The 25,782-nt window shown below is 39.4% G+C and overlaps 1 protein-coding gene across 4 annotated transcripts; it reads right to left on the bottom strand.

Moving 5' to 3' along the window:
- On the bottom strand, positions 1 to 25,782 carry LOC149201017 (malate dehydrogenase, mitochondrial-like). 4 transcript variants are annotated; one of them, XR_016253854.1, is made up of 7 exons: positions 25,309 to 25,782; positions 6,699 to 6,872; positions 5,693 to 5,861; positions 5,270 to 5,331; positions 4,986 to 5,113; positions 1,735 to 1,908; positions 730 to 897 (listed from the first exon to the last, which is right to left on the bottom strand). XR_016253854.1 is itself a non-coding variant. In XM_089402842.1 (6 exons), the coding sequence occupies exons 1-6, from the start codon at positions 25,576 to 25,578 to the stop codon at positions 98 to 100; spliced, it is 855 nt and encodes a 284-aa protein (XP_089258968.1). In that variant the 5' UTR covers positions 25,579 to 25,782; the 3' UTR covers positions 1 to 97. The 4 variants fall into 4 exon arrangements, 3 of the variants coding, with proteins under 3 accessions (XP_089258968.1, XP_089258969.1, XP_089258970.1); XM_089402842.1 differs by lacking the exons at positions 730 to 897; positions 1,735 to 1,908 and adding an exon at positions 1 to 149; XM_089402843.1 differs by lacking the exon at positions 1,735 to 1,908 and having other exon boundaries at positions 25,309 to 25,781.

Raw genomic sequence — 25,782 nt, 5'->3', positions numbered from 1 at the left:
AGGACCAAAACATAAACTTATGCCATAGACAGTGTGGCTGAACCTTTCCCTGCTTTTGCTTCAACAACTTCAGTTCCTCCATCCTGTGTGCGCTTTGTCAAGGCTTTAATGTCCTCCTCAGACAATACAGAGTTTGGCTTTGGTGTTGCCTAAATTTTTTTATCAAAACAAAAAAGTGTTAGTTCCCTTTTTAACTGTATTGAAGGGTAGGTAATTATGATCTCATTTTATCTTTGATAAATTAATCTTCTAATATCCAAGAGTAAAGAACAAACTCAAGATGAGGATCCAACAAAGTCATATACATGTGAAAAAAGTGGAAGAATTGTAACACCCGCATGTCCACCTACAACAGGAACATCAACTTCTGCAGACAGCATAGGATGACATCAACAACAAACATAAAACTGAGAATTGTATCTAATGTTAAAAAAAGCATGATGTTGGTAAGATCCTGCAGCATATCATGTATTGGGTCTAGCCCAGATGGTTGTGTGCAAAGACTATTATCCTTCCCACCCGGGTTCAATTCCCTCAAGTGACATCTTGAGCTGACTATATTTCTGATGGCCTTGAGCCCTATGATACCATCCTTGAAATGAGGAGAAGTGCCTGGCATGTTTGCCCAGGATGCATATTTCATGATTAAATTATAAAAAATAAAAATATTTTACAGAATACTAAATATTTGAGAGTAGCTAAGCATAACAAGCCAGAATTTTAAATACCTTCAACAGGAACTCCTGCTTTTGAAGCATAGAACGTCTTTGCGCGGACAACATCAAGAGTAGTAACACCAAAGAGTTTCTTTTCATTATAGGTCCCTGCCTTCTTAAAAACCTCAGCAGCTATTGGTACAGTAGAATTTACAGGATTGCTGATGATATTTACAATTGCCTGCCATGGATATCAAGTCCTCAGCAATGCCATAAAAACCAATTCTAGATGATTTCTTGAATCCAAATATACCATTCCTGATAGAAGGAAAACATTATCCAGTACACTCTCCCCCCTCTCCATATCTATATCTATATAATATGTAACAATATACTATACATACTGTACACACACACCAGTACATGAACAAAACAAATAATTGTGAAACATACTTCTTTATCTATTAACTTGCCACACTAATGGTAGTACATACTGATTGTATGTAATATATAATGTTATAGAGGATACCTCGTGATCAAGTGGATTTGTGCACAGTTAAATAGAAGACCAAGGATATTTTTTATATTGATATTCATATGCCAATTTTCTCAAAAGTCCAAAAGCTAAGTTACTAACTACAAGAGGAGAAACAAGAATAACAGGGCTTTAACAGTGGCTGCAAACTTGCATTGGACTACACAGCTAATTACTCTTAAGTTCATTTCAATTAGTATTTCCTTATTATGGGCAAAAGTTAGCTGCAATTTGCCTAAATAAAGAGTCAATAATGAGTCAATCACCTATCCGTTTGACTCAAAGAAGTCTTCAAGCTTCGTTAACCTCTCCAGTAGAATTGATTATATACAAGAACAGTATGTAAATCTAGATCAACAACTTGCTTAAAGATTCTTGCAAATATGTATTTGTATATATTGCCATCTCTATAGATCTCAAGCATACAAAGCCTTCGACAAAGCAACTTACAATGAACGTCATGCTTATTCCTATGAAATAGTCAATAAGAAAATCGCATGAAAACAAAAACTTCAAAGAAGATCATAAATCATGACAACTTACCTCTGGGCAATATTTTGCAATTGTAGAGCAAAGAGATTTAACAATCCCTGCATTGATGTTGAAGAGATCATCACGGGTCATGCCAGGTTTTCGAGGCACACCAGCAGGAATGATCACAACATCTGCATTCTCCAATGCTGTGCCAAGTTGTTCCTCTCCCATATATCCTGCAACCTGCACCCAGGTCACACTGCTGTGAATTACTGACAAGGTCGTGACACAAGCATGATAAAATCAATATGGCAGTACCAAATTAAATGATAAATATGTAGACCAAAAAATAAGAAAAGAAATTATTATCGCAAAGTTCCGAAAGAAGTAAAACTTGTTATCCTTGTTCCATGACCCAAGCAATGGTATGTCCTCCTCATAGTGAACAAGAATAGGATTATTTGTATTCTATAGTAAAATCCACCTTTTGGCTTTTACCGAGGAGATAGAGCACCAAAAGCAATGATTATGCTCGTAGGAGATTGAAGACCTATACCAACCCATGTTTCAATCAGGGTATAATCTTGTCCAATCTAGGTATACGACATTTCAATCAGGGTATAGTCTTATCCAATCCAGGTATAAAAGTGATGCTGTGATAAATAATTAGCATCTCACAAGCCACTTTAGGGAGTTTATTCAACCTTAGTTTAATTTACACTGCGAAGACTATTTTGATTTAATCTACTCATGGATAAAGAGGCAAATCTAAACGACCCCAAAAAGGTTGGATATAGAGGCAAATCCAATATGCAGAGGGTCATCAATTCAATCCTCACAAAATAACAAATTGACAATGCAATGAGACTATTCTAACTTCTAAGTAGTCATTAGGCCAAGTATGACTTAGATCCATCAGATCAAAAAGTCCTATTAAGCAGAGGCATATGATCCAGCCGTGGATTCTGCTAAAAATATAGATGCACTTTTCATCAAAAAAATATGAACTACCTCGTCCATTAGGCTGTGGTTTAGTGGCAAGTTGTAGGGTGCTTGTCATGAGGATGACCCAGGTTCAAAACCCAGGAGGCATATTCCCATGATAATGCGGCTGCCCATGTCATTCCAAAATATGAAGTCAGGTTAACGTGATAAACACCAGTTCGATGATAATGTAGAGGTGTTGTTAATGATGACCCCTGTGCTATTGAGGTTTGCTCAGATGAGCCCACCTACAAGTCATGCGTGACTTTGATGAATAGATGCAATTAAGGTGTTTCACCCACGCCAGTCAAAAGGCCTTGACCAAACAAAAACAATAATAGTGAGCCCAACCTCAATTTCAACCTTCTCCTATCAATAGCAAATACTACTACTGCTAATAATAATAATAAGCACAACCCAAATTTCAATCTAGCCATAAATGTCAGGCAGATTGTAGTCAAGTAGTTAAATCATAGCACTTTCAGTGCCCTCTTAGAAGTATGTTGCGGCATTATCTCACCATCAGAGTTAACTACCATATTGAGATTCAACAGACAAGATCAGGTGCAAATCCTGCATGAAATTGGTGGAATAGAGATTCTATGTTTGTAGCATCTACAATGAGGGAAAAACCCACTATGTTAACAGAAAGACATTTGCCAACAAGAAAACAATCAAAAATAATAATAATGTAGCCCTCAATATCTGCCTCTTTTGAAATGGCCCAAAGAATGTCAGGTATAGTCAAATCCAATATTCACGGTGTACAATACAATCGTTTTAGAATGACAATGCGATGGGCGTTGCTTCAATGGATTGTTGGGCCAAATGTCACCTAGATCCATAAAATTAAAAACCCTAATCGAGTAGGTGCACATGATGCAGCCATGGATTTCCACGAAATAAATATCTAGGTGCTTTTTTTCATCAATCAAAATATGCACAAACACATTTACAAACTGACCATGAAAGTGAATTGAGTTGACCATTAACGTGAATTGGGTTGTGTTTAAGAAATTAAATCATTGCGCTTTCAGGGCTCAAACCCACGTTTTAAAGCCCCGGAAGGCATATTTCCTGCAAAAATTTGGCCAAAAGAATAAATTCCACATTCGAAGAATCCCAGAGACCTTGACAGGTTATAGCAGTAGAGTCTAAGCCTGGTATAAGGCCTGGTTCCTTTAAAAAAATAGGCGCTTACCAAAATAAATAAATTATCTGACCATGGACAATATCAGAAACGTAAAATCAAAGAACTAATAACAGGGAAAACACTAACGAAAAGTAGATCCTACCAAGTGGGTCGTCGTACGATCGATCCCAATGGAGATCCCTTGAAACTAAAATCAAAACATCTCTATCGTTCGCAGAGAGAACAGATCCAGCATACAGAGAACGAAAAAAACGCGGTAGGAAAAATATATATCCCATGGTTTATATTTGGCCTTAAAAAACAGTAGAAAAAAAAAATTGAGAACACAGGAGCAAGATGAAAAAGGAATTGCATGTCTAAACATTTTGAAGTCTCAAAAAGCATTCATCAACATAGAGAAGACTACAACACTACTCTTCACTTCCAAGTTTTCAACTAATGGATTTAACTGACCAGCAATGTTTTTTGCATGAACCATGCTCAAATGCTCAAGATGAGGTAATGAATGGATGCTATGCGCCTATCTGTGAATTGCAACCACAGGCATACATGTAAGTGCAAATTTGTAAATCTCATACCCAGATTTACCCATCATCAAGCACACAACTTTTGCGGGATCCATTTGACATATCTTATGTTTAAGAAGGAATAACATCCTTGAAGAGACTCATGGCTTTTCTTAGGGAAGGATCTTTGCATGCAGAATCTAGATTAACTCTAAACATTTCAATCAAACTAAGGTAAATGAAAGGCAACAATCCATCGGTCAAACCTCACAGGTTAAAAGCACCCGCTGAGTTTCACACAAATGAGAAAGCCTAAGGGAAAAGATTTGAGACATGCATGCTACATGATTTCATGTAGGATAAGTACCTAAGCTTAAGGCAAAAGATTTGAGACATGCAAATGTATGAAGTACAAGATTCAGATAAAGAGAAAGAAGCTCCTTCATGCCATATTCTCACTGACAGTGAATCTCAGATTAGGTACTTATCAAGCATGAAATCATGTTGCATGCCAAGCATGAAATCATGAAGCACACACCATGATAAGATTATCTGACTCCAACTACTGCATCAAGATGAAAAATTCAGCACTCTAGACAGTCACATAAGAATAAAAAAACATTCAAAAAGATATGAATGCATATTAGCCACTATAGAGGACCAAAACATAAACTTACGCCATAGACAGTGTGGCTGAACCTTTCCCTGCTTTTGCTTCAACAACTTCAGTTCCTCCATCCTGTGTGCGCTTTGTCAAGGCTTTAATGTCCTCCTCAGACAATACAGAGTTTGGCTTTGGTGTTGCCTAATTTTTTTTATCAAAACAAAAAAGTGTTAGTTCCCTTTTTAAATGTATTGAAGGGTAGGTAATTATGATCTCATTTTATCTTTGATAAATTAATCTTCTAATATCCAAGAGTAAAGAACAAACTCAACATGAGGATCCAACAAATTCATATACATGTGAAAAAAGTGGAAGAATTGTAACACCCGCATGTCCACCTATAACAGGAACATCAACTTCTGCAGACAGCATAGGATGACATCAACAACAAACATAAAACTGAGAATTGTATCTAATGTTAAAAAAAGCATGATGTTGGTAAGATCCTGCAGCATATCATGTATTGGGTCTAGCCCATATGGTTGTGTGCAAAGACTGTTATCCTTCCCACCCGGGTTCAATTCCCTCAAGTGACATCTTGAGCTGACTATATTTCTGATGGCCTTGAGCCCTATGATACCATCCTTGAAATGAGGAGAAGTGCCTGGCATGTTTGCCCAGGATGCATATTTCATGATTAAATTATAAAAAATAAAAATATTTTACAGAATACTAAATATTTGAGAGTAGCTAAGCATAACAAGCCAGAATTTTAAATACCTTCAACATGAACTCCTGCTTTTGAAGCATAGAACGTCTTTGCGCGGACAACATCAAGAGTAGTAACACCAAAGAGTTTCTTTTCATTATAGGTCCCTGCCTTCTTAAAAACCTCAGCAGCTATTGGTACAGTAGAATTTACAGGATTGCTGATGATATTTACAATTGCCTGCCATGGATATCAAGTCCTCAGCAATGCCATAAAAACCAATTCTAGATGATTTCTTGAATCCAAATATACCATTCCTGATAGAAGGAAAACATTATCCATTACACTCTCCCCCCTCTCCATATCTCTATCTATATAATATGTAACAATATACTATACATACTGTACACACACACCAGTACATGAACAAAACAAATAATTGTGAAACATACTTCTTTATCTATTAACTTGCCACACTAATGGTAGTACATACTGATTGTATGTAATATATAACGTTATAGAGGATACCTCGTGATCAAGTGGATTTGTGTACAGTTAAATAGAAGACCAAGGATATTTTTTATATTGATATTCATATGCCAATTTTCTCAAAAGTCCAAAAGCTAAGTTACTAACTACAAGAGGAGAAACAAGAATAACAGGGATTTAACAGTGGCTGCAAACTTGCATTGGACTACACAGCTAATTACTCTTAAGTTCATTTCAATTAGTATTTCCTTATTATGGGCAAAAGTTAGCTGCAATTTGTCTAAATAAAGAGTCAATAATGAGTCAATCACCTATCCGTTTGACTCAAAGAAGTCTTCAAGCTTCGTTAACCTCTCCAGTAGAATTGATTATATACAAGAACAGTATGTAAATCTAGATCAACAACTTGCTTAAAGATTCTTGCAAATATGTATTTGTATATATTGCCATCTCTATAGATCTCAAGCATACAAAGCCTTCGACAAAGCAACTTACAATGAACGTCATGCTTATTCCTATGAAATAGTCAATAAGAAAATCGCATGAAAACAAAAACTTCAAAGAAGATCATAAATCATGACAACTTACCTCTGGGCAATATTTTGCAATTGTAGAGCAAAGAGATTTAACAATCCCTGCATTGATGTTGAAGAGATCATCACGGGTCATGCCAGGTTTTCGAGGCACACCAGCAGGAATGATCACAACATCTGCATTCTCCAATGCTGTGCCAAGTTGTTCCTCTCCCATATATCCTGCAACCTGCACCCAGGTCACACTGCTGTGAATTACTGACAAGGTCGTGACACAAGCATGATAAAATCAATATGGCAGTACCAAACTAAATGATAAATATGTAGACCAAAAAATAAGAAAAGAAATTATTATCGCAAAGTTCCGAAAGAAGTAAAACTTTTTATCCTTGTTCCATGACCCAAGCAATGGTATGTCCTCCTCATAGTGAACAAGAATAGGATTATTTTTATTCTATAGTAAAATCCACCTTTTGGCTTTTACCGAGGAGATAGAGCACCAAAAGCAATGATTATGCTCGTAGGAGATTGAAGACCTATACCAACCCATGTTTCAATCAGGGTATAATCTTTTCCAATCTAGGTATACGACATTTCAATCAGGGTATAGTCTTATCCAATCCAGGTATAAAAGTGATGCTGTGATAAATAATTAGCATCTCACAAGCCACTTTAGGGAGTTTATTCAACCTTAGTTTAATTTACACTGCGAAGACTATTTTGATTTAATCTACTCATGGATAAAGAGGCAAATCTAAACGACCCCAAAAAGGTTGGATATAGAGGCAAATCCAATATGTAGAGGGTCATCAATTCAATCCTCACAAAATAACAAATTGACAATGCAATGAGACTATTCTAACTTCTAAGTAGTCATTAGGCCAAGTATGACTTAGATCCATCAGATCAAAAAGTCCTATTAAGCAGAGGCATATGATCCAGCCGTGGATTCTGCTAAAAATATAGATGCACTTTTCATCAAAAAAATATGAACTACCTCGTCCATTAGGCTGTGGTTTAGTGGCAAGTTGTAGGGTGTTTGTCATGAGGATGACCCAGGTTCAAAACCCAGGAGGAATATTCCCATGATAATGCGGCTGCCCATGTCATTCCAAAATATGAAGTCAGGTTAACGTGATAAACACTAGTTCGATGATAATGTAGAGGTGTTGTTAATGATGACCCCTGTGCTATTGAGGTTTGCACAGATGAGCCCACCTGCAAGTCATGCGTGACTTTGATGAATAGATGCAATTAAGGTGTTTCACCCACGCCAGTCAAAAGGCCTTGACCAAACAAAAACAATAATAGTGAGCCCAACCTCAATTTCAACCTTCTCCTATCAATAGCAAATACTACTACTGCTAATAATAATAATAAGCACAACCCAAATTTCAATCTAGCCATAAATGTCAGGTAGATTGTAGTCAAGTAGTTAAATCATAGCACTTTCAGTGCCCTCTTAGAAGTATGTTGCGGCATTATCTCACCATCAGAGTTAACTACCATATTGAGATTCAACAGACAAGATCAGGTGCAAATCCTGCATGAAATTGGTGGAATAGAGATTCTATGTTTGTAGCATCTACAATGAGGGCAAAACCCACTATGTTAACAGAAAGACATTTGCCAACAAGAAAACAATCAAAAATAATAATAATGTAGCCCTCAATGTCTGCCTCTTTTGAAATGGCCCAAAGAATGTCAGGTATAGTCAAATCCAATATTCACGGTGTACAATACAATCGTTTTAGAATGACAATGCGATGGGCGTTGCTTCAATGGATTGTTGGGCCAAATGTCACCTAGATCCATAAAATTAAAAACCCTAATCGAGTAGGTGCACATGATGCAGCCATGGATTTCCACGAAATAAATATCTAGGTGCTTTTTTTCATCAATCAAAATATGCACAAACACATTTACAAACTGACCATGAAAGTGAATTGAGTTGACCATTAACGTGAATTGGGTTGTGTTTAAGAAATTAAATCATTGCGCTTTCAGGGCTCAAACCCACGTTCAAAAGCCCCGGAAGGCATATTTCCTGCAAAAATGTGGCCAAAAGAATAAATTCCACATTCGAAGAATCCCAGAGACCTTGACAGGTTATAGCAGTGGTGTCTAAGCCTGGTATAAGGCCTGGTTCCTTTAAAAAAATAGGCGCTTACCAAAATAAATAAATTATCTGACCATGGACAATATCAGAAACGTAAAATCAAAGAACTAATAATAGGGAAAACACTAACGAAAAGTAGATCCTACCAAGTGGGTCGTCGTACGATCGATCCCAATGGAGATCCCTTGAAACTAAAATCAAAACATCTCTATTGTTCGCAGAGAGAACAGATCCAGCATACAGAGAACAAAAAAAACGCGGTAGGAAAAATATATATCCCATGGTTTATATTTGGCCTTAAAAAACAGTAGAAAAAAAAAATTGAGAACACAGGAGCAAGATGAAAAAGGAATTGCATGTCTAAACATTTTGAAGTCTCAAAAAGCATTCATCAACATAGAGAAGACTACAACACTACTCTTCACTTCCAAGTTTTCAACTAATGGATTTAACTGACCAGCAATGTTTTTTGCATGAACCATGCTCAAATGCTCAAGATGAGGTAATGAATGGATGCTATGCGCCTATCTGTGAATTGCAACCACAGGCATACATGTAAGTGCAAATTTGTAAATCTCATACCCAGATTTACCCATCATCAAGCACACAACTTTTGCGGGATCCATTTGACATATCTTATGTTTAAGAAGGAATAACATCCTTGAAGAGACTCATGGCTTTTCTTAGGGAAGGATCTTTGAATGCAGAATCTAGATTAACTCTGAACATTTCAATCAAACTAAGGTAAATGAAAGGCAACAATCCATCGGTCAAACCTCACAGGTTAAAAGCACCCGCTGAGTTTCACACAAATGAGAAAGCCTAAGGGAAAAGATTTGAGACATGCATGCTACATGATTTCATGTAGGATAAGTACCTAAGCTTAAGGCAAAAGATTTGAGACATGCAAATGTATGAAGTACAAGATTCAGATAAAGAGAAAGAAGCTCCTTCATGCCATATTCTCACTGACAGTGAATCTCAGATTAGGTACTTATCAAGCATGAAATCATGTTGCATGCCAAGCATGAAATCATGAAGCACACACCATGATAAGATTATCTGACTCCAACTACTGCATCAAGATGAAAAATTCAGCACTCTAGACAGTCACATAAGAATAAAAAAACATTCAAAAAGATATGAATGCATATTAGCCACTATAGAGGACCAAAACATAAACTTACGCCATAGACAGTGTGGCTGAACCTTTCCCTGCTTTTGCTTCAACAACTTCAGTTCCTCCATCCTGTATGCGCTTTGTCAAGGCTTTAATGTCCTCCTCAGACAATACAGAGTTTGGCTTTGGTGTTGCCTAAATTTTTTTATCAAAACAAAAAAGTGTTAGTTCCCTTTTTAACTGTATTGAAGGGTAGGTAATTATGATCTCATTTTATCTTTGATAAATTAATCTTCTAATATCCAAGAGTAAAGAACAAACTCAAGATGAGGATCCAACAAAGTCATATACATGTGAAAAAAGTGGAAGAATTGTAACACCCGCATGTCCACCTATAACAGGAACATCAACTTCTGCAGACAGCATAGGATGACATCAACAACAAACATAAAACTGAGAATTGTATCTAATGTTAAAAAAAGCATGATGTTGGTAAGATCCTGCAGCATATCATGTATTGGGTCTAGCCCAGATGGTTGTGTGCAAAGACTGTTATCCTTCCCACCCGGGTTCAATTCCCTCAAGTGACATCTTGAGCTGACTATATTTCTGATGGCCTTGAGCCCTATGATACCATCCTTGAAATGAGGAGAAGTGCCTGGCATGTTTGCCCAGGATGCATATTTCATGATTAAATTATAAAAAATAAAAATATTTTACAGAATACTAAATATTTGAGAGTAGCTAAGCATAACAAGCCAGAATTTTAAATACCTTCAACAAGAACTCCTGCTTTTGAAGCATAGAACGTCTTTGCGCGGACAACATCAAGAGTAGTAACACCAAAGAGTTTCTTTTCATTATAGGTCCCTGCCTTCTTAAAAACCTCAGCAGCTATTGGTACAGTAGAATTTACAGGATTGCTGATGATATTTACAATTTCCTGCCATGGATATCAAGTCCTCAGCAATGCCATAAAAACCAATTCTAGATGATTTCTTGAATCCAAATATACCATTCCTGATAGAAGGAAAACATTATCCAGTACACTCTCCCCCCTCTCCATATCTCTATCTATATAATATGTAACAATATGCTATACACAGTGTTTTTAAAACCGGAACCGGTGACTGGACCGGTCCACCTAATGAACCGGTTTACCGACCGGAACCGGTCTAACCGGGACTGGTTTGGTCTAAACGAATTTCAAAAATCTGAGGTGAACAACAGTAATTGAAACATTGTATTCCTTGGATAAAAGGTTTGTAAGTTTATCTAAAGGACTTTTCTGCTTAGATTACATCAATTTGTTTTAGCAGGGTTTCATTGGAGCTTGGCCACATTGTTTACGATAGTACAAGTATCCAAATCATGGAATTGAAGTTGTTTGAATGACCATGGAAAATTTTTAGTTCAGTTTGTTAGACAGTTTTTGCCCCATAAATCTGTTCACTGGCAATAAGGGCATTCCTGTGCACACTACTGAAGCAGACTTCAACTCTTTCCAGAACTCAAATGATGCTGCATCACTGCATCCTTTTTTTCAAAGTGGGGTTTTATTGAAGTACCGTCACCTTATTTAAGTGAGTGCAAGTATCTAGATCATAGAATTCAAGTAGGTAGGTAGATAATCCGAACGTTTTTGGGCCAGAGAGGCACTCATTGTGTATGATATTAGGGATTCATTCTCTGATTGTCCTTGTATATAGTCTTAGCAATTTAATAAGAGCTCTTGTCAGATTCTGTTTGGGGCCAATACATTACCAAATAGCACATGCAAAAGCCTCACAATTTCATATAAATTGACCCTGCAATTTGTAACATTAAAAAAGTCAGAATTTCTTCAGTGTAATTTCTATTGTTCTAAACTTTAACTATCCTTCGTATACAGCTTCTAATTTGTATTCCTTTTCAAGGAATTCAATACTATCCACGGGCACATGGCGTTTTAAGCTTTATCCTTTGTCTTTAGGTATAGCCCCTTTTAAAATTTATCCTTTGTCTTCCGGCTTATGTACAAACTTTTCCAAATGTTAATGGTAAAGGAGTTGGAATTTCTTCAATGTATTTTCTATTGTTTCAAATGGTAAAGGAGTTGGAATTTCTTTAATATATTTTCTAGTGTTCTAGGTCGATGGTGGCATGGTTTGAAGGCATCTTTCTGGTTCATCAATGTAAATGTTTTTAACACACAAAAAGTGTTTGGAAGCATCATTGCAGAAGTTTTTGCAGATTAAAAGTATAGAACCATAGATCACTACAGCTCTAGCATTGTCACTTCCCAGAATTTTATACAGGACCCCAAGTCATAGTAATCATTATAATAATTAATTGGTTCAAAGTCATAGTAATCATTATAATAATTAACTATAAATGAAGTGTGAACAATTCCAAACGAATAATACCATGTATTTAGAAATAAAATTACACAGTATTCTAACTACATACCATGTACTCAACAACTGAGTGTAATTATGGATAGTATATTATGAAGCTGGCGATTCATTTTGCATTTTATACAATCTCTTATCATGCTGATCTGGAAGCGTTATAGAACTATTCTACTTATCATAGACTTGATAGATGGGAGACCATAGAAACTCAACAACGCTGGTAGAAAAGTGTGTTCATAGCAACACAAGGGCAAGGTACATTCGAAAGTAGTAGACCTCGAATATTGCTGACCGTGCAAAGCACAGTACAAGCACAACAAATTATTTTATAAGTAGCACTCAATCCATTGAAGAGAGAAGTCACCATGATTGTATTTTTTTTTTTTGAGAATGGTGCCTTGTTGCCTTCACTCACAGAGAATGTATGCAGTATGGGGTGATGTGGACACACAACTTGACTGCCAGAGCAACGACATTAGAGTTTCACATTTAATTGAATACCTAGCAGGGCCATCGAATCCATGATATTCAGTACAATCATTGCTCAGTATAAGCAAAACTGTTATTGGTTAAATCCATAAACTCCAAGTAATTTAACAACGCACAATAAACATGGCACTGAAACCCAACTGTACAAGTATTGCTCAAAGAATATATAGAACACAGAATATGAGAAGTCTGAAACCTTTAAAGAGTCTCAAGTTCCAGAGCCGACTCCATTGCAGCTTTCATTGCGTTTAGGAAAATATTAAAATCTCTGTTTGTTTAAGGTGTGTCTCGTGTGTACTCAGTTGTGGTGCTTGAATTACTCCATTCTCATATCCTTTGAGGTCAACACTCTTGGTGTGGTGCTTGAATTACTCCATTCCCATATCCTTTGAGGTCAACACTCTTCGTGTGTAATCACCATGACCCACTTTTCAACAAACTGAAGATTACATATTGCATTACGAAACCATGGTAGTTCCTCTCTGACTGTCTGTAGATGGACATTCCAAATCAGATCTGAATGTGGATGACACGTTGTGTAGTTCTGGCAAGTCTCACTTACTCCACAGTAGCCATCGTCAGATATACACCGAGGTCCCTGATCATCAGGGGGTGGTATGCCTCACTGGGAAAAAATTTCAGCAGCACTCTGATGCTTCTGGGTGTGCTGATAACCAAAAAGATTGGTATCCAGCCAAGATGCAGCTGGAATTACAATGTCCCTGAACTTTGGTGTGAAAGCAGCCCTTGATATTTCATTCAGTAAAGAGTTTGATTCAGGTTGACTAGTACAACACAATGAATTTTTGTTGTTGATTCTAAATTTTGATTGTAGATGTCTACAACAATGTAAAGTGGAGTTCCAACAAGGTAATCAGATATAAATTTTTGTTGTTTGATTCTAAATTTTGATTGTAGATGTCTACAACAATGTGAAGTGGTGGTCCAACAAGGTACTTGGATATAAAATTTTGTTGTTTGATCCTAAATTTTGATTGTAGATGTCTACAACAATGTGAAGTGGAGGTCCAACAAGGTAATTTTTGTTTTTGATTCTAAATCTTGATTGTAGATGTCTACAACAATGTAAAATGGAGGTCCAACAAGCTACTGAGATATGTTACTGCAATAACTTTGGACATGAGAGGACAATACAATAAATTTTGATTGTAGATGTCTACAACAATGTAAAGTGGAGGTCCAACAAGGTACTTAGATACAAATTTTTGTTGTTTGATTCTAAATCGCTTTCTAAATCCCTAGTACAGGCAATAAACTGATGAATCACAATTGTTTCTTTCAAATTCTAAAAATTTCAAATCCCATTGTAGCCGTTCGAAAGGTGACTGTATCATGAGGACACCATTACTTCCCCCTAGTTCAATCAAGAAATAATCAATGCCCCAAGTGTTGATTGGCAGATACTCCTCCCTCAACTTAATTCCCAGCTTTTGGACTCAATTAAAAGTTTCTTTAGAAGTCATAACTTTCACTTGCTCTCAAACAGTTCAGACCTAATACCAGAAGTCTTCAATCTTTCTACTTTGTCTGTTGTCCTAGTTTTCTTTATGCATTACTAATTGAAAAGGAAGACATTAAAATTGAAAAGGAAGGCACCTGGCCTCATTCCTTTTGACATGTCATTAGAATGGGGCAGACCACAAAAACAATGGAGCTTGGTGGATGGCTCAATATTGTCAACCACACCAGTGAATCAAGGCCCTGCTAGAGTTTCTTTGACTTAGATGCCAAAATCTAGTCTGCCAAAGTCACCTAGGAACTGCACCAGGCCTCATCTTATAAGAAGTGAATGCATAAAATCGACTTCGAGGTTAGAAACTCCTTTTACAATAAATACAATACAAGATATGATGGCCCTGAGACTAGGTACCCTTGGTATATATATTGGAGACAAAGGGTAGAGTAATAGCACTCCACCAATCTAGGGTAGACTCTGCAGCTATCTTTGGGTGATAAATGATAAATGTTTATGAAAGACACGTGGATCTTTATATATGTCAGAATTACTGAGGTTCAAGAATTTTTCTTTTATGTGATAGCTGAACATAGCTCATTTGTGTTGTCACCTGTACTGCTTACAATTCTACATTATGCAACCTGTACAATCATCTACTATACTGTTCAGAAATGGAATTTCTATTACATTAAAGGATGAGATCTCTTACCTACTTCCCAGGCATGATCTGGGAAGTCAAGTTCATGTTACAAATTGCAGCACCAATTTATATGAAATCGTGAGGCTTTTGCATGTTAGGTTTGGTAATATATTGCCCCCAAACAAAATCTGGCAAGAGCTCTCATTAAATTGCTATCACTATATGCATAAACTTGCTTCAAGGACAATCATAGAAGAAAATCTGACAAGAGCTTTCGTTAAATTGCTAATACCATATACACAAACTTGCTTCAAACAATCAGAGAAGGAATTCCTAGAATTATGTAACAATAATGTTTACAACATTGAGCCAGACAATAGATCTGGGCATCTGCAAACTGTCCATTAACCTCCATCCAGGAATCTAGATTCCCTAAATGATTTCAAACAAAATGAAGATCAATTTGACTAAAACATTCTAGAAAAAGATTTCTTTGCATGTATTACTTAATACATCACTATTATTCTGATTCCCTGTACATGCAAAGCAATCTTTTTTTAGTCAAATTGATTTTTTTAAGCATGTTTTAGTCAAATTGATCTTCATTTTGTTTGAAATCATTTAGGGAATATATATGAAATCTTAGTCTAAGGATAAACCCATAAATTTAAAAATTGTGAATAAGATAACGTCATTTGAATCAATGATGCTATATAACAAGGTCACTTGACAAGATTTGTCATTGCAAACCTTTGTGCCTGATTTTTTTAATTCACTATATTATAAGAAAGCATGAGATGGAAAAATTGAGTTCCAAAACAAGAAGACATGACATGCAAAAATTGAGTTCCAAAACAAATTTTATTGATCTGATTCATATAATCAACCCACTTTATTATAAGTTAGCTACATAATATGTTTAAATTTTCAAGTTTTTTTATTAAATATAAGAGTGATCCAGGTGGATATTGGTGGCCACCTGCCAAGTCCACCTGGACCCCCACCATTGTCTTTCTCAGCATTTTCAGTTTCCTTAATTGTAGCACAACTTACTATTTTTAGCAGTTTTTCGGGTCCTGAACTTTTGGAGCCGTTTTGAGGCCCTAAACGACGTTTTTTGGGGAATCCAGGGGCAACATGAGTCCATGGAATGGACTGGTGTTGCCCGTTCCAACAATGATAGTGCTCGGATAGATCTTTCTAATGAGCTATTGTACGCGTCAAACGGAGATCATATGCCAAAGTTACGACCCTGGGAAGTTGATGTACCAACTTACCCCCAAACGGGGCCCACAGTTTGGCGTTTCATCTCCTAGGGTTAGGTTTTGGAATGTAAAGGGTTTTTCCATTGTTTCTCAACAATAAATAGGCCTTCGAGCCTCATTGTAACACAGTTCAGAGGCATGTAGCCATCACATCTCTTCTCAGAGATAAGCTACCATCGCCCTAGCTAGTTTATTTCCATTTCTGTTTGTAAGCATATTTCAGTATTTTCCATTAATGAAATGAAGTATTATTTCCGCTGCATCTTTGTGTATATGGTTATCTCTGTAATTTGTTGCGTTCCTGTTTAAATCCGGATCAGTGGTATCAGAGCGGTCTGCTTTTTCTCTGTTTTTCTTTGCATGTCCCCAACAAGGTCGGGATATAAGGAGTTAGGGCTTGAACTGGTTGAACCTTTGCAAGACCAGCCTCGCAAATCCCGACGGCCTCCCATGGTGGACGAGAAGAAAGACGAGGGGGCAGGAGATCCCATCAAAATCTTGCTCGAAGAAGCACTCGAGCGACAACGGAACGCGATGATGGACAGCTTTGCGCAGATCCTTCAGCGGCTACCCAGAAGCGGCGCATCGGCTTCCAGCAGCTCCTCTGGAAACGCCACACCCTTTAAGGTACAAGTTAATTTTGAAATCCCCATATTCGAGGGTCAGATAGACGCCGATGCCGTAGATAAATGGTTAAATCTGCTAGAGGGTTATTTTTCTGTTCATGAATTTTCGAGTCGGGAAAAGATTGTTTTTGCTCTTCTCAAAGCAGCCCCCCACGTCAAGGACTGGTGGGAAACCTACTGCGAGCAGAAGGATGAAAGTACTGGCTCACTATTTTCAGCCGCACCCACCTGGGATTCGTTCCGGGATGCCATCAAGGAGCAGTACTACCCTGTCGGAAGCTATGAGGATGAATACATAAAGTGGACCACGCTGCGGCAGGGAAGGGACCAAGACGTGCCGGAGTTCACCAATCTTTTCCATACCCTTCGCACAAAGTTGGGTATCAAGGATTCGGAGCAACATTTGATACTCAAATACCGTGGCTGCCTGCACAAGTACATCCAGGAAGAAATACAGTTCCTAAACATCCCCTCGCTCGGCGCAGCATACCGGTATGCCGTCAAGGTCGAGCAGAAGTTTAAACAAAAGAAGCGAGACTTTGGATCTGCGAATCCAAAGCAGGGGAAAGGTGCCCCTAAACCACAGAACAAAGGACAAAGCCAAGGCGGGACAGCCCAAGACAACCAGCCGAAGCTGCAAGCAAAGAGCAACGCCGCGAAGCCGAGAAAGGACACTGGAAAATGGTGCGAGTTCCATAAGAGCTCCACTCACAACACAAGTGAGTGTCGGGCCAAGCAGTCACTGGTGGCTGAGCTAAAGGTTTCAGAATCAGATGCATGTTCCGACTCTGAGTCAGAACCCGATAAGGGGTATGAAAAAGGGAAGCAGATCATTGATGCGGATCCCAGCGCCACTGTTGCTACCGCAAAGATCCAGAAAAATGAACCCGAAGATCCAGAGGAGGAGGAGCGTCTCTTCCACTCCCAGATGTGGGTAAAGGGCTCCCCGATACAGTTCATTGTTGATAGCGGGAGTCAAAAGAACCTCATTTCGGCAGAGGTCGTGAAGCGGTTGGGCTTACCGACCACAGCACATCCACAACCATACACCATTGGGTGGCTTCACCAAGGCGAGATCTTCGCGTGAGCCAGCAGTGTCGCCTTCCATACAACATCAAGCCCTTCACGGATGAGGTATTGTGTGACATTGCTCCCCTTGAAGTTTGTGATGTATTACTAGGACAACCATACTTGTGGAAGCGACATGTGTGTATGAATCAAGGCCCGTGCTGTTATTATTACATTGGGAAATAAGTTGTTCAGGATACCAGAGGTAGCACCACCTGCCGCCATCTCTTTGATTACTGCAAAACAATGCAGTAAGATCATTTCCAAAACCAGGAAATTTGTTTTCCTGATGATACGCCCTCAAGGGAAGAAGAAGACAGTGGCCGCGGCCTCCAAACGGGGTCCCTCTGCACGGCAGCTACAGATGGACAAGATTGTGGAGGAGTACGAAGACATCTTCACCTCCCCGGCAGGGGTTCCTCTGCACTGTCAAGTCAAGCACTCCATCGATCTGACCCCAGGTGCGCCGCTACCCAATGGACCAATTTATCGGCGCTCCGTTCTGGAGAACAATGAAATCAAGAGGCAGATTCAGGAGCTCCTGCAGAAAGGTCACATCCGTCCGAGTTCTTCGCCCTGTGGGAGCCCGATAGTGTTGGTACAGAAGAAGGATGGGACGTGGAGACTCTGTATTGACTATCGGGCGCTGAACAAGATCACTGTCCGTAATAGGTACCCGATCCCGCGGATTGATGACCTCCTAGACCAACTAAAGGGGGCGAAATATTTCAGCAAGATCGATCTGAAGTCAGGATATCACCAGGTACCAATTGAACCCTCAGATGTGTGGAAGACTGCCTTCAAATCCAAGGAGGGCCTCTTCGAATGGTTGGTCATGCCTTTCGGATTGACGAATGCTCCTGCAACCTTTATGAGGCTAATGGATGACATCTTGCGGCCATTCACCAACTCCTTTGTAGTAGTATACTTGGATGACATTCTGATCTTCAGCCAGAGTTGGGAAGAGCACCTCCACCACATCCGACAGGTTCTCCAAACACTGCGGCAACACAAGCTATGTGCCAATTTGGAGAAATGCACTTTTGGCATGACCGAGGTTCAGTATCTGGGATACATCATTGATGAACAGGGGGTGCATGTCGATCCAGCCAAGGTCCAAGTCATTCGGGATTGGCCCTCTCCAACCACTCTAACAGAGCTCCGCAGCTTTCTAGGTCTTGCCAACTTCTACCGCAGGTTTGTGTTGGGATTTTCTCATATTTCTTGGCCCTTGAGTCAAGTCACCAAGGGCGGGGCGAAAGCAAAATTCTTTTGGTCTGAATCTCAACAGAAGGCATTCAGGGAGTTGAAGGATCGCCTCTGCACGGCACCAGTGCTCGCGTTACCAGATTTACAACAACCATTTGAGGTCGAGACAGATGCCTCTGACTATGCTATTGGGGCAGTCCTTACTCAACATGGACATCCAGTGGCATATCACAGTGAAACACTTTCAGACACAGTCCGGAAGTACCCCACTTATGATAAAGAGATGTATTCCATTGTACAGGCCTGCCGACAATGGAAGCATTACATTTTGGGGAAGGAAACGGTCATCCACACAGACCACCGACCTCTGCAGTTCATACAGACCCAAGGGAAATTGCAGAATGATCGCCATCAGAAGTGGTCTACATACCTGCAACAGTTTCACTTGAATATCAAGTATAAAAAGGGCAGCACCAATAATGTTGCAGATTGCCTCAGTCGACCACCGATCATGGCGCTAACCACCGTGCTCAACTCTTGTGGGCACGAGACTTCTGATTGGCCACTTCTCTACAAAAGCGACCCAGAATTCGGCCACACATACCAGACACTCTTGGAGGGTCGGCAGGTTGCAGATTTTCACCTCCAGGATGCCCTATTATGCCACCTCGGTCACCTTTGTGTTCCTTCAAGCGAGCGTGCCAAGATGATTTGGGAAGCACACTACAGTCGGGCTGCTGGGCATTTCGGGGTCGAGAAAACAGTGGCAGTACTGCAAAACTATTTCTATTGGCCGAATCTTCGACAGGATGTTGGGAAGTACATCCGATCATGTACTGCCTGTGCCATTGCCAAACCGACCATTAAGAAGCAAGGCCTCTATACCCCGTTGCCTACCCCTAGTCGACCTTGGGAATCCATCTCCATGGATTACATGTCAGGCCTTCCTTCCACTAAGCATGGAAATGACTGTGTTTTTGTGGTCGTCGACAGGTTCTCAAAGATGGCCATTATGATGGCCTGCAAGAAGAATATCACAGCAGAAGCCACTGCTAAACTCTTCTTTGAACGAGTGTGGGTGCACTTTGGGATCCCACAGTCTATCATCTCAGATCGGGACAGTCGGTTTCTCAGCACCTTTTGGTCCAGTCTCTGGTCAATGCTGGACACCAAACTCACGAAGTCCACAGCCTTCCATCCTCAAACTGATGGCCAGACAGAGGTTGTCAATAGGATGATTGTGCACATTCTGCGCATGTATAACTCAAAGCATCCACGCACATGGGACGAGAGCCTCCCCTACGTTCAGCACAGCTACAACCGAGCTCTTCACAGCTCCACTGGCCATAGCCCTTTTCAGGTGGGTTTGGGATTCCAGCCACTATGCCCCATTGATGTGGCCATGCCACTTGCAGCTACTCACATGAATTCAGCTCATGTCCAGTCCGAAACAGATAAGGCCACCAGCTTCATTGAGCGCATCCAACATATTCGCCAGCAGGTCCATGACATTCTTGAGAAATCAAATGCCAAGTACAAGCAGCGACATGATCAACATCGGGTGCCACACAAGTTTCAGGTGGGCGACAAAGTCTGGTTGCATTTGCAAAAGGAACGCCTTACTGGAGCCTATCGGAAATTGAGACCACTCCGATATGGTCCTTACACCATTACTAAGGCTATGGGAGACAATGCATTTGAGCTCAGCATTCCCCCATTCCTTGGCCTGCACCCAGTATTCAATGTGGACCGCCTTCGGCCATACTTTCCACCATTGCTAGACACATCCGACATTGCAGAACAGCTCAAACCCACAGAATTAAATCCAGATTGCATGGAACAAGCTGCAACTGATCGGATCATGGACACACAGATCAAGAACACTCGCCAACAGAATATCCAACTGTATCGAGTTGTCAAAGCGGGCCAACTCCTTCAGCAGGGCAAGTGGCTCACCAGGGAACAAGTTCAGCAGAAGTTTCCTCATCTCATGGAGGAGCTCAACGCAATGGGGACCATTGCTTCCTAAGGGGGGAGGAATGATCCAGGTGGATATTGGTGGCCACCTGCCAAGTCCACCTGGACCCCCACCATTGTCTTTCTCAGCATTTTCAGTTTCCTTAATTGTAGCACAACTTACTATTTTTAGCAGTTTTTCGGGTCCTGAACTTCCGGAGCCGTTTTGAGGCCCTAAACGACGTTTTTTGGGGAATCCAGGGGCAACACGAGTCCATGGAATGGACTGGTGTTGCCCGTTCCAACAATGATAGTGCTCGGATAGATCTTTCTAATGAGCTATTGTACGCGTCAAACGGAGATCATATGCCAAAGTTACGACCCCGGGAAGTTGATGTACCAACTTACCCCCAAACGGGGCCCACAGTTTGGCGTTTCATCTCCTAGGGTTAGGTTTTGGAATGATAAAGGGTTTTTCCATTGTTTCTCAACAATAAATAGGCCTTCGAGCCTCATTGTAACACAGTTCAGAGGCATGTAGCCATCACATCTCTTCTCAGAGATAAGCTACCATCGCCCTAGCTAGTTTATTTCCATTTCTGTTTGTAAGCATATTTCAGTATTTTCCATTAATGAAATGAAGTATTATTTCCGCTGCATCTTTGTGTATATGGTTATCTCTGTAATTTGTTGCGTTCCTGTTTAAATCCGGATCAAAGAGTTAAATAAAAAATAATAATTAAATATTTATTTTTTAAATAATAATAACAGTTCAGGGAGTCATGTTCTTGTTGCAAATTGCGGGGTCAATTTATATGAAATTGTGAGGCTTTTGCATGTGCTATTTGGTAATGTATTGGCCCCAAATAGAATCTGACAAGAGCTCTTATTAAATTGCTAAGACTATATATAAGGAAAATCAGAGAATGAATCCCTAATATCATACACAACGAGTGCCTCTCTGGCCCAAAAACATTTGTATTATCTACCTACCTACTTGAATTCTATGATCTAGATACTTGCACTCACTTAAATAAGGTGACTGTACTTCAATAAAACCCTACTTTGAAAAAAAAGATGCAGTGATGCAGCATCATTTGAGTTCTGGAAAAAGTTGAAGTCTGCTTCAGTAGTGTGCACGTGAATGCCCTTATTGCTAGTGAACAGGTTTATGGGGCAAAAACGGTCTAACAAACTGAACTAAAAATTATCCATGGTCATTCAAACAACTTCAATTCTATGATCTGGATACTTGTACTATCTTAAACAAAGTGGCCATACTCCAATGAAACCCTGCTAAAACAAATTGATGTAATCTAAGCAAAAAATTCCTTCAGATAAACTTACAAACCTTTTATCCAAGGAATACAATGTTTCAATTACTGTTGTTCATCTCAGATTTTTGCAGTTTTGTACACTCAGAGAAAATGCACTTTGCCCGGATGGGTTATGGCCATAGGGAACTTGACATCCCCCGACTCTGTTTCTCATAATTCCAAGTTGCTTGATTCTCTCCCAACTCTGTTTCAATGACATGGCCACTTTGGAATTTCAAGCAATGGTCAATTCCTGTTTTACAGTAGGGTTAGGGTTTACTGTTACAGACTGGCAATCTCTTAAAATATGGCTGATTCTTCACATTTATATCAAACACTGTCCTCACTTTTCCACCAAAATGCCATGGCCAGTTTGGAATTTAAAGCCATGGTCAATTCATACATTAGCAAGTCTTTTACCAAAAAAATATGCAAAATAAGGTCAGACAGGTAACATGTACTGGCAGTAACTGAGTCAAGTCATCACCAAATCACTCATTGGGTCAAATATTACTTAGAGAAACACAAAAGATGAAACAGATTTTGTATCCCCAAACGTCATGCTTATTCCTATGAAATAGTTAATAAGAAAATCGCATGAAAACAAAAACTTCAAAGAAGATCATAAATCATGACAACTTACCTCTGGGCAGTTTTTTGCAATTACAGAGCAAAGAGATTTAACAATCCCTGCATTGATGTTGAAGAGATCATCACGGGTCATGCCAGGTTTTCGAGGCACACTAGCAGGAATGATGACAACATCTGCATTCTCCAATGCCGTGCCAAGTTGTTCCTCTCCCATATATCCTGCAACCTACACCCAGGTCACACTGCTGTGAATTACTGACAAGGTCGTGACACAAGCATGATAAAATCAATATGGCAGTACCAAATTAAATGATAAATATGTAGACCAAAAAATAAGAAAAGAAATTATTATCGCAAAGTTCCAAAAGAAGTAAAACTTGTTATCCTTGTTCCATGACCCAAGCAATGGTATGTCCTCCTCATAGTGAACAAGAATAGGATTATTTGTATTCTATAGTAAAATCCACCTTTTGGCTTTTACCGAGGAGATAGAGCACCAAAAGCAATGATTATGCTCGTAGGAGATTGAAGACCTATACCAACCCATGTTTCAATCAGGGTATAATCTTGTCCAATCCAGGTATACGACATTTCAATCAGGGTATAGTCTTATCCAATCCAGGTATAAAAGTGATGCTGTGATAAATAATTAGCATCTCACAAGCCACTTTAGGGAATTTATTCAACCTTAGTTTAATTTACGCTGCGAAGACTATTTTGATTTAATCTACTCATGGATAAAGAGGCAAATCTAAACGACCCCAAAAAGGTTGGATATAGAGGCAAATCCAATATGCAGAGGGTCATCAATTCAATCCTCACAAAATAACAAATTGACAATGCAATGAGACTATTCTAACTTCTAAGTAGTCATTAGGCCAAGTATGACTTAGATCCATCAGATCAAAAAGTACTATTAAGCAGAGGCATATGATCCAGCCGTGGATTCTGCTAAAAATATAGATGCACTTTTCATCAAAAAAATATGAACTACCTCGTCCATTGGGCTGTGGTTTAGTGGCAAGTTGTAGGGTGCTCGTCATGAGGATGACCCAGGTTCAAAACCCAGGAGGCATATTCCCATGATAATGCGGCTGCCCATGTCATTCCAAAATATGAAGTCGGGTTAACGTGATAAACACCAGTTCAATGATAATGCAGAGGTGCTGTTAATGATGACCCCTGTGCTATTGAGGTTTGCACAGATGAGCCCATCTGCAAGTCATGCGTGACTTTGATGAATAGATGCAATTAAGGTGTTTCACCCACACCAGTCAAAAGGCCTTGACCAAACAAAAACAATAATAGTGAGCCCAACCTCAATTTCAACCTTCTCCTATCAATAGCAAATACTACTACTGCTAATAATAATAATAAGCACAACCCAAATTTCAATCTAGCCATAAATGTCAGGTAGATTGTAGTCAAGTAGTTAAATCATAGCACTTTCAGTGCCCTCTTAGAAGTATGTTGCGGCATTATCTCACCATTGGAGTTAACTACCATATTGAGATTCAACAGACAAGATCAGGTGCAAATCCTGCATGAAATTGGTGGAATAGAGATTCTATGTTTGTAGCATCTACAATGAGGGCAAAACCCACTATGTTAACAGAAAGACATTTGCCAACAAGATAACAATAAAAAATAATAATAATGTAGCCCTCAATATCTGCCTCTTTTGAAATGGCCCAAAGAATGTCAGGTATAGTCAAATCCAATATTCACGGTGTACAATACAATCGTTTTAGAATGACAATGCGATGGGCGTTGCTTCAATGGATTGTTGGGCCAAATGTCACCTTGATCCATAGAATTAAAAACCCTAATCGAGTAGGTGCACATGATGCAGCCATGGATTTCCACGAAACAAATATCTAGGTGCTTTTTTTCATCAATCAAAATATGCACAAACACATTTACAAACTGACCATGAAAGTGAATTGAGTTGACCATTAACGTGAATTGGGTTGTGTTTAAGAAATTAAATCATTGCGCTTTCAGGGCTCAAACCCACGTTCAAAAGCCCCGGAAGGCATATTTCCTGCAAAAATGTGGCCAAAAGAATAAATTCCACATTCGAAGAATCCCAGAGACCTTGACAGGTTATAGCAGTGGAGTCTAAGCCTGGCATAAGGCCTGGTTCCTTTAAAAAAATAGGCGCTTACCAAAATAAATAAATTATCTGACCATGGACAATATCAGAAACGTAAAATCAAAGAACTAATAACAGGGAAAACACTAACGAAAAGTAGATCCTACCAAGTGGGTCGTCGTACGATCGATCCCAATGGAGATCCCTTGAAACTAAAATCAAAACATCTCTATCGTTCGCAGAGAGAACAGATCCAGCATACAGAGAACGAAAAAAACGCGGTAGGAAAAGAGGAACCCACCTCAGCACGGCTGTTGATGTGGCCGACATCTGCAGCCACACCTGGAGTGCCAGCGATATCATAGAGCGCCAACTTTGACACCAGAGGATTGAGTTTCATCAGAAGAGCCAATGGCTGCCCGATACCCCCAGCAGCTCCCAACACAACAACCTTGCGTGGCGGACTTCCACCAGTCGAATAAAACCTTCTCCGCATAACATTAGTTTTGAAAGAAGAAGATGATGCATTCTTCAGTGCAGATCCCACCAATCGTCGCATTGCAGAACTCATTTTTGCCGCTGGTAACACTGAAAGAATGCAAGCTGAAGGCAGATGAAGAAGAAGGGGGAGATTCCAGAGCTTAAAGGCCGAATCAATGGAGATGTGTAGATACGACTTTGTTAAAAGGGATTTTAAAGCCTCACGGTACTATGCAGGGCTTTGGTTTAATCTATTTTATTGCGAAATTCTTAGTTATTGACAATCAGACAGCTC

This window comes from Pinus tabuliformis, chromosome 2_1 (genome assembly GCF_031772625.1).
Source record: "Pinus tabuliformis cultivar Carrire ecotype Pingquan chromosome 2_1, CPIR1, whole genome shotgun sequence".
In the NCBI taxonomy this organism is placed as follows: domain Eukaryota; kingdom Viridiplantae; phylum Streptophyta; class Pinopsida; order Pinales; family Pinaceae; genus Pinus; species Pinus tabuliformis.
This window is presented reverse-complemented; position numbering and strand designations above follow the sequence as displayed.

Excerpts from the sequence above, each read along its gene's own strand:
- LOC149201017 (XM_089402842.1), bottom strand. The coding sequence starts at position 25,578 with ATGAGTTCTGCAATGCGACGATTGGTGGGATCTGCACTGAAGAATGCA. Across the intron at positions 5,332-5,692 it reads AGCAGGAGTTCATGTTGAAG|AAGTTGATGTTCCTGTTATA; the intron begins GTATTTAAAATT and ends TGCTGTCTGCAG. Across the intron at positions 5,114-5,269 it reads TTCTTCCACTTTTTTCACAT|GCAACACCAAAGCCAAACTC; the intron begins GTATATGAATTT and ends AAAAAAAATTAG.